We start from the raw sequence: 9,726 nt of genomic DNA, 5'->3' as shown, positions 1-9,726 counted from the left end.
TTTTGCACTCCAGTGTAGCATTTTTGTGTTTGTAGTTTAAAAATTATGATGCATTTCAGAAAATCTTTGCAATTGTAAAATATAATAAAAAGTACATTAATAAATATGTAATTCTTTCCATTCCTTTTGAAGTGGTCTGTTTACACAGATCTTGTATACGTCACTGTAAACAAAGCAGTCTATATGCAGTATAATATAATATCTCTAGGTCACTGATTTGCATTCATATCTGTAACTACATCACAAAATACAAATACTTTTATGAAAAGCTCTTGTGTAAGTGAGACTGCTGCCTGTTTCCTCTAAGCGCATGTGGTGTTCAAGCATACTCCCTGAAACAGGTAAAATTAATTTTCTGTATATTTTTATATAAATTAATTGTGTGAGGAGATTGGGTGACAAAGAGGGAAAGAGAGACTGGTATCATTCAAGCGTAACACATTTTTATGTAACACAATGTTTGTTAAAGACAAAATGTGCCAATTATTTTTACAGTCAGCACAAACAAAATGCTTATTTGTTGTGGTTTGAATGACATTTTTAATAAAATGTAAGACGTAGGTCCTTCATTCCTTTAATCATAAGCATTATTAGTTTTCAAGTTTTCTATTAGTCAAATCATCAGCAAAGACAATGACTTTTAAATTTTTTATGATTCCTGTATCATATCCCTGTCTGTACACAGTAAGGAATTATGGGAGAGTTTGAAATGACGCTGCTCAGCATCTGTATTCATATCTGTAAGGACATTTATAATGCTATCCTTTTGAATTCATATACAAACAATCAGACAACTACAAACAAACGTAATGTAAAATATCTGCTTCTTTCAGTAACTTTAGGCATTGCAATGTCTGAAACTTGCACACCGGCTGAATGCCTGATTTGTAATAGTAGTGTTTCAGGTAAGTTCAGAAAATCAACCTGATAAATTTACTTGTTGACTACCCTAATTTGCTAAAAGTATATGTTTTTTATTGACCTGTGCATTTAGTAACATGTTTGTTTTAACTTGTTTTTCAATTTGCCCACCCTTTCATTTTAATCTCTGACTTGATTTTTAAAGCTGTAGTACGTAACCTTTGCCTTTCTATCGCCATCTCTGTTTAAAACGTAAAATTAGAGTTATTTGCGTAGTAGTTTGCAAAAGTTTTGCATTATTTTTCAATTTTTAAAAATTTCTCTGTGCGGATGAATCTGATGCCACTTGCTCACCGGGCAAGCACCGGACCTTGCTTTTCAGGATCTCTCATGATACATTAAAATGACAGAAGTACATTACTGTGCAAAAGTCTTAGGCCTCCATGCCAGAATTAGATTAGTTGTTTTTGCAATGTTATAGTGATCATATATAATTGTTTCTCAGTCTCTTTAATAGAATACATCCAGAAAATACAGGAAATGTGTGTGTAGTATTAAAAACTGTATAATAATGTAAACCGTTATGTCAAGTTTTTAGGGTAAACTCCCCTTCCACTTGAGCAATAGCAGGAAACTGCAGAATCTCTTAAATTTAAATAAAATTAAATCCTAATTTCAAATTTTAAAGATATTAGTCTTTTTACTTCGTTCTGCTCAAAAACGCTCAAAATGTGTTTAGTGCCACGAGGTCACACTAAACACCGACAATGCCTAAAGATGACATTTAGTCAAGAAATTTTAATTTTTACATATTTCTTGTCTTTTCTGTTTGTATCTTAATAAAATAGATTGAAAAATTAATATGGATTGACATTAAAACTTCTATGACAACAAGTCTGGTGGTGGTGGCCTAAGACTTTTGCACAGTACTATAAGTCATATATCCAAAGCATTGTCATCAGAACAAGTATGTATCTGCATGTTTGTTCTGACAAAATGAAAACGTAAAAAAATTTGATAAGTGGTTGGGGTGACAGCTTGCTTTAGTGGCTTATAATCACCTATAATGGGCTTTTTTAACAGGAGGCCGGGGCCATCAAAGGGCCTCAACAAATACAAGATGAAAAGACAAGAGCATTGTCTTGTTCAACATTAAAATAAGCGTAAACCAAAAATTTGAATATATGTTTTTAGCTGCAAAGCTCTAGAATAGTTTTTTTTTGTGATTGGGGTGGCAGCAATAGATGGCTGGGTTGACACTGATATCACAGGAAGGATTTTTTAGGGGTTTAAGGATTTTACAGTATGTATACTAAAAATATATTGTATTTAAATATTTCCTTGTTCTGACTTATAGAGCCATGCCCACAGTGCTTTACCAACCAAAAATGCTACAATGGTCAGTCACATTTTTCTTTAAACTTAAAACATTTTTAAAAGCATTACCAGTACAATAATCATTTGTGGGAAAATGTATATTGAACAAACATCATATTAGGTTATACTATTTAAATGTCAGTATTTCCATAGAGTGAACAAAAACATACAATGAGAGGTCTTTAGATTTAATGTAAATACAGTACAATAATGAATAAGCATTGAAACACATACTTTTCTAAACAAAATATACATTTGTGTAAATCAACAATGTGTATCAGAAATATTTATATCTGGAAATAATATTGAACAGAATGCGTGAGAAATTGTTGTACATATTTTAAATCTATGTAACGTTTTCTTCCTCCAGATGTTCCTACACATTGCAGACAAGGTATTAGTATTGCGATTAAATGTCTTATGATTGATCAGATCAATGCAGCTGCAATGTCTCTTTAAAAGTTATGTTTTGTATAGCAAGCAGATAATGTGAATTCTCTGGATGAATGGATTTATACAATTTCATTGTATTTTTATTATAAAGGCAACAAATCTATACGCTTTCATAATTGTTGTGGGGTCATGTGGTGGTAACAGTGCAGAATACTACTATTCATAATTGTATGTGGTACTGTAGTGCATGTATACGAATATCAGTATACAATAGTATTCCATTTCAAACAGCCCAATATGACCTTTGACATTTTCCTGATCATTCCAGCTTTCAATGTGACTGTGACTGCAACTCCTAATCCAGCTGATAAATTGAAAGATGTAAATGTGACATGCGTTCATGACCTCCCCAGAGCTAATATTTCGATCGTGTGGATCAAGAACAAAATTCCAATTGAGGAAAATCATTACGAAACACTTCTGATTCCACGTATTACAGAAGGGGTGGATGTCACCTGTCAGATCAGCAGCATTTGTGGAAATTTCTCTGATACAGAAACAATTACTCTAACAAGTAATTAGGATGTTTCTTTATGTTTTTCTAAAATGTTTGCCCTTTTAAACAAAAATATTATGCAGGGTCACCATACGTGCCATTTTTCACGGACACGTAGTGGCCAGGATTTCGGGTGTGTCATCAAGGTTAATATCCGTTACATTTCATGGTAAGAATGAAATTTGTGTGTCAATAAATGTAAATTTTATAATGTTTTTAACTGAAATGTGAGAACCTCGATGACGTATGCGGCCAACAAATGCAACTACAGGAGGACGCACCGGAAATACTGGCAAGGACGTGTCTGGGTAAAATGGCACGTTTGGTCACCCTATATTATTCATACCAAGTTGTAGTGATAGACAGACACTAATATTTCTTTTTTCATGCTTGTTCTCCCTGTCTGCCGTGCACAGCTGATAATAGTACAGTGGTTATATTGATTTGTGTTGCGGGAGCTTTTGGTCTCCTGCTCATTTTTGGAATAGTCATGAAGATCACCCAGAGGAGTGGACAAGGTAGGTGACCTCATATCCTTTATTAAAGAGCTGCTGATGAGTCCTGGATTTATGTCATCTCTCTCTTTCTCTCTCTATAGTTCAGAGAGAGGCCAGGAAGAGACAAAGAGAGCAGAATATTCAGAACATCCACAGCACTGCCACAGTCACCACCAACTACTGGTGAAAGCAGACCACTGAAAACATAAATTTCCTGTAAAATTGCTTATCTTTGCTGTACCTGAGATATTCTGTCCATTTATGTGGCACGATGTTTAAAAATTAAAGTCTTTCAAACAGCATTATGCTCCTGTATTTAGGTCTAGATTTTCAGAGAGTTTGTGCAAGCTTGTCTAAAGGCATAATGCGTTGGATACAGAAGGTGCAAGGCATCTTCATGCCTGGTCTGACTTTGCAGCGTGGCTGAGAAGTTGTGACACAACTGCAGGAAATAGACACGAGCTTTGCTTGATTTAATAATCAAATGGTTCTACCTTGTCTTGAACATTCAACAACCACTAAGAATTTCACATGTGAAGTTTTAGCTTAAAATACCATATAGATTAATTATTATAACATTTTAACATGGACACTTTGTAGGTATGAGCAAAAATGTGCCGTTTGGGTGTGTCCTTTAAAATGCAAATGAGCTGATGAAATTCAAACACTGATTGCAATGATGGTGTTTTGTTGTTGTAAATAATTTTTTCTCTCTGCACTAAATGGCTGTGCCGTGGTTGGACAGTGCAGATTAAGGGGCGGTATTATTATACTAAGATCTCATTATGACATCATAAGGAGAGACAAATTTCAATAACCTAATTTTTCATGTGCTTGCAGAGAATGGTTTACCAAAAACGAAGTTGCTGAGTTGATCTTTATCCCATTTTCTAGGTTAATAGAAGCACTGGGAACCCAGTTATAGCACTTAAACATTGAAAAGTCCGATTTTTTATGCCATGGCCCCTTTAAAGCCACACTGAAAATAGCAACAGGTGAGCCTGTCCTCCAGCGCCCCCTAACATGTGGTTCAGTTTCTTCATATTTACATTCTGGCTTCATCATTTGTAATGTTTGTAGTAACATTGAGTGATTTTTGTAACTGTTTGCTAAGTCCAAATAAGTGGATTGTCTAGAAGTGGAGGGGGTTTTCAAAAATAAATAAAAAAAAGAAGAGGGTTTTGCAGCAAAACTGTCACATTTATTAAAAACCAATAAAATGACTGCAGAGACATTTGTGAAAATAAGGCATTTTAATTACTTTAATTACTGACAACTTACATTGCCATTAAATAGAAATGACTAAACCTAAACATAAGAGTCTGAAAAAAAAAAAACGCTAATTCACAAAAAAAAAAAAAACGCTTAGGTTACTCACGTAACCCCGGTTCCCTGAAATAACGGGAACGAAGCATTGCGTCAGTTAGCTGACGCTATGGGGGAAACTCCTGTTTACTCCGTGACTGAAGCCTATTGGTTAACGTCTGTACAAAGTACAGACCAATGACGTTTGAACCCGCGCGCGGGAGGAACGCGTCCCTATATAAGCGCGGTTCAATCGTCAGGAGCTCATTATATTCGACTGAAGCGCGCAGCCGAATAACACTCGCTGCGTAGACGTTTGTAGCACGGCAAGAGACGCAATGCTTCGTTCCCGTTATTTCAGGGAACCGGGGTTACGTGAGTAACCTAAGCGTTCCCTTTCAATACGGTTCACTTCGCATTGCGTCAGTTAGCTGACGCTATGGGGGAACGTAATCCCATCACGCCGTGCATACACAACGTACTGAAGTGCCTTACCGGAGAGACACTGCGTGTGGCCCTATACCCGGCATATTCACAGCTTTAAAAGCAAATGTGTAAGCACCATATAAATTGTTGACGCGCACACGGTGGGGTTTAAACGCACCGGGGGCACATAACATAGCACAAGACGGCGAGGTACCGAGCGCGCCGCGGCTGTGCGAGATAAGTAAATTCAGAGTCACGTTGGTGAGCTCGCTGAGCGCACCGTGGTGTACACATAAAACGCATGAGCGTGCATGATTGAGCCGAGAGAACCTGCGCTCGTAGGGCAGGGACGTCTAAGCTGTACAATCTGACAACGTAGACGGCGAAGACCAGCCGGCCGCGTAGCAGATATCAAATATAGATATAGATACCCCTGTAGACCAAGTTCATGAAGAAGCCAAACTCGCAGAGAGTGGGCTCTATATAGGACATAGCTCATAGAGGGGCATGAGCCAGTGCGATGGTTTCAACGATCCATCTAAATAACCACTGTTAGCAACAGACACACGTAGTGAGTGATCTGCAAAGCTCACGAACGGTCGATCTGACTATAATATGCGGCAGAACGGTTCGTAGCGTGGGATTATACAGATACCACAATAGTGTGAACCCAGGTGCACCCTCGAGCGCATCGGGATGCATATAGGTAGTATTATAGTGCACAGATCGGTGAGCTTTCCAAGCGCGCCGTAATTGTGTATTGACTTTAAATTGCACGGGCACAGGTTAACACTTGAATACATCGTGAATGCATATAGATGAATCAGAGTGTTATAATGCACAGGCCGGCAAGATTCTCGAGCGCGCCGTCATGTGTTCTGATAATAAATTGTGCGCACACGGGTGAACTCTTCAGTGCACCGTGAATGCGTATAGATAAATCAGTGCACAGAACGCGCCGTGAATGTGTACAGATATGATTGATGAACGTAACGGTGGGCATCCAACGCACCGTGAACGTACACAGATGAACAACAATGTATGTGTCACAAAGCATAACACAGCTGTGTATACAGGTGAGCTTTCCCAAGCGCATCTTATTGTATACCAAAATGTTATAGCGTGTACATGTGAGCTTCTCTAAGCGCACGGTGGACGCATATAATTAAAAACCATATCGTGCATACAGGTGAGCTAATGGGCGCACCTTTAATGCAACAAACCTCAGTAGTGCGCGAAGCAGGGATGTCGAAGCTGTAAACTGACAACGTGGATGGCGGGGACCAGCCGGTCGTGTCACAATTGTCAAATGAGAAACCTCTAAGACCATGCCCATGCTCTAAGACAAGTGAGCATAATTGTCACGGGAGGTGATAACGTCAACGATCCATAAATAGCCTGTATTGACAGGTGCTCTAGTGAGTGATCTGTGACGCAGATGAACAGCTGATCGTCTGATGTACGTCAGACGTATGTGTCATACAGGACCTTGGACAGTTCCAGAGCGCTGTGCCTCGGGCACCGTCCGCATCTGAGAAATGACAGGCTTATGAATAAAGTGAATGGCCAGCCGTAAAAGCATGGTTCGCTGTTACCGCCGCCGTCCGCATCTGAGAGATGACAGGCTTGTGAATTAAATGAATGGTCGGTCGTAAAAGCGTGGTTCGCTGTTATCACGGCCACATAGATATAGGTAGGGGAGAGAGCCGCCGTGCCTCTGTAGTGAGGAGAAAAGTGTTCCACCGGCGATTCGCGGGGGGTTTTGACTTTCAAATGTCACTAGACAGAATGGATCAGACTTTGCATAAGGACGCCTCGTGAAAGGGGTCCTAGCAGCTTGTGTCAATGTGTCATAAGGCACGTAATGTAGGTCGTGTCCCACGGATGCCATCTCCGCACGCCCATCGTAATGGGTTAATATTGGTAGTTTAAGCATGAGATGCGTATCACTCTGATTGAACATAGCTTATAAAGCGATGCAATGAGTTTATAAAGGAGATGACTCGTCAGCTTGTTCAGGGGGCGAGATCTCAGTCTGGTTCGGTAAATAATGAAACCACCGTAGATTGCCCGACCGCATTATCACAATAACACGGTCGAGAGTGCTGCAGTGCTAAATCATCCTCTTAATGTACCGTATTCACAGTACAAGGTGATTTATATGAGACAAACGGCGTTCCACGCGCCGAAGGCTGATTGCCGTCGTAAAGCGTGTTCAACCCACAGCAGATGCTGGGCTAGCTCGTAATGACAGCACTTATGCAGCCGTGTGTAACTTAAGCAAGCTTCCCGGCCGTCAGCTCGGGGCGGGACCTTTGCTTAGTCAAACTGAAGTGGACTTATGAACAGAATGCCACGATATTCAGCTTTCTGAGGCTCGTTAGAGGGGTACGTGCGCCCGTCTTAAACGAGATGCCGCGCGCGTCTGACTGTGCGCGCGCTTTAAGCTTTGAAACTTATTGTGGCGGGTAGCAAGCTCACTTGAGGTTGATATTACCCTTAATATCTCCGAGTATTGGAGCGGAGGTGTGAACGTCTTCGGATCCGCTAATATAAATCAGCTATATGGCCGAAAAACGTCATAAACCGCTTGGCTGTAAGCCTTTGAGTGGCCGTCCGGAGAGGGCGCGATTCAAACGCTTGGAGCCATGCAAAAGTCTGAGGCTGTCCTTCCTCTAGGAAGGGAGGATAACAGCCGTAAGACCGTGCTCGTTTGCGCCATCAGCATCGTAGCGGAGAAACTGAGGTGGGCTGCGAGCGAATTTGGCAGAAAGGTGTTAGAGACACCGTACAGTCGTGGGGTGTCAATACACAGTATATGGCCAAACCGGGGTTTTTTCGGCTAGCGTCGATAGAATTATGGACAGCGGGCCGTGTGTGCGTATTACTGAATGCTTGTCAGTCAGGCGATAAAGTGTTTAGAGACACCGTACAACCGTGGGTGTCAATACACAGTATAGTAAGCACGGAAATTACTCTTTTTAGAGGAATTAAATACCGTTCGCCACTATAGTGAGATCGCATAGCCGACAGTATTACACAGTATGTTTGGATAAACAGCACACAGAAAACATTTCAGGGCAGTCCAGCCGAGGCGCGACATAACCCCTTTTTTCCCAGACAGTTTCGTTCTCTGTTGATGCAGCTATGCTGCGGAGACCAGAGCTCAGCCGTTCAGGTGCACAAGCCTCAGTAGTGACGGTGACCGAACGGCTCACGGAGCAGGGTAGTATGTCTAGGTGGTTTAATGTCAGACTGAACCCATCGCAGAGAGGAAGTCTGCCGTGAGGCCCGCGGTTTTGCCGTTTATTAAAAGGGCAGAAAAACCGGGTATATATATATAAGAATGTACCAATATTCAGCGCACTGATATAGGACGGGACTGAATAAAGGGAGGTATTCGGGCCTCAGTATATTATAAACAAATTCGTTCTGCCTCTGATTCCGTCTAAACCAGAGAGAAATTACCAGGCAGACGAAAAATGAGCTATCTGAAGTGAGATCGGCTCAGGCCAGTAAAGCTCTATAATAACTGTTTTAGCGCTCCAATAGAGGCGTGTCCGCCTTATCGAGCAGACGAATGAGATCGTGCCGCTCCAGGAGGGGAGGGGCATGAAGCTCTCTTATAATGAGTGTTCTTGGTGCTCCAATAGCGGCGAATCGGCCCTATCGAGCAGACGAATGAGATCGCGCCGCTCCATGAGGGGAGGGGCATGAAGCTCTGTAATCGTTGAACACTGGACAGCTGCATTTAGAGGCAGCGAGCCGTAATACCGCGTGCTAGCTAAGCCGTTAAGAGACCTCACCACTGTGGGGAAAGGAGCGAGGGACTCCGCGAGCGTGGAGCACGAGTGGCTGTGCTATGACAGATACAGGGGCAGACCACCCGTGTTTGCTTGTCGTATGCATCTATCCAGGTCTACGGTTCCCCGCTTGTTCATCTCAACAAGAGAGGAACGGCAGAGGGGAGCAGCAACACAGACAGAACAGCCATGCGTCGTGACGGTATCACCCGATGCACTCGGGGGATTAATATATGTGCCAGAGATCTCGCCACTGAATGTGAGAGGAGCGAAGGGACTCTGTAAGCATCAACGGTTGCGGTGTGACAAAACACAGGGGGGGTTAGTCCGTGTGTGCTTGTCTATGCATCCATCTAGTCTCATGGCTCGCCGTGTGTTCATCCCGGCGAGAGAGGAACAGCAGGGGGAGCACGAAACATGGATAAGACAACCAAAGCATAAGCGCGGTCCCGGCGTGGGAGGTGCCAGACCGGTAACGCGCTCGGAGGAAATTCATAGCAGAGAGGCT

The 9,726-nt window shown here is 41.8% G+C and overlaps 1 protein-coding gene across 2 annotated transcripts; it reads left to right on the top strand.

Moving 5' to 3' along the window:
• The first annotated feature begins 281 nt into the window (after positions 1–281).
• LOC135752269 (uncharacterized) lies at positions 282–3,952 on the top strand. Of its 2 annotated transcripts, XM_073812054.1 has the most exons (8): positions 282–341; positions 686–740; positions 834–905; positions 2,219–2,260; positions 2,609–2,632; positions 2,960–3,205; positions 3,604–3,705; positions 3,786–3,952. In XM_073812054.1, exons 2-8 carry the CDS (start codon positions 695–697, stop codon positions 3,869–3,871), a joined length of 618 nt encoding a protein of 205 aa, XP_073668155.1. In that variant the 5' UTR covers positions 282–341; positions 686–694; the 3' UTR covers positions 3,872–3,952. The 2 variants fall into 2 exon arrangements, with proteins under 2 accessions (XP_073668155.1, XP_065126808.2); XM_065270736.2 differs by lacking the exons at positions 2,219–2,260; positions 2,609–2,632.
• Positions 3,953–9,726: the final 5,774 nt, after the last annotated feature.

Source organism: Paramisgurnus dabryanus, chromosome 16, assembly GCF_030506205.2.
Source record: "Paramisgurnus dabryanus chromosome 16, PD_genome_1.1, whole genome shotgun sequence".
NCBI classification, from domain to species: domain Eukaryota; kingdom Metazoa; phylum Chordata; class Actinopteri; order Cypriniformes; family Cobitidae; genus Paramisgurnus; species Paramisgurnus dabryanus.
Note: the sequence above shows the minus strand (reverse complement) of the source record. Positions and strands in the feature narration are given on the sequence as shown.

Excerpts from the sequence above, each read along its gene's own strand:
- LOC135752269 (XM_073812054.1), top strand. The coding sequence starts at position 695 with ATGGGAGAGTTTGAAATGACGCTGCTCAGCATCTGTATTCATATCT. Across the intron at positions 906-2,218 it reads TTGTAATAGTAGTGTTTCAG|AGCCATGCCCACAGTGCTTT; the intron begins GTAAGTTCAGAA and ends TCTGACTTATAG. Across the intron at positions 3,706-3,785 it reads CACCCAGAGGAGTGGACAAG|TTCAGAGAGAGGCCAGGAAG; the intron begins GTAGGTGACCTC and ends CTCTCTCTATAG.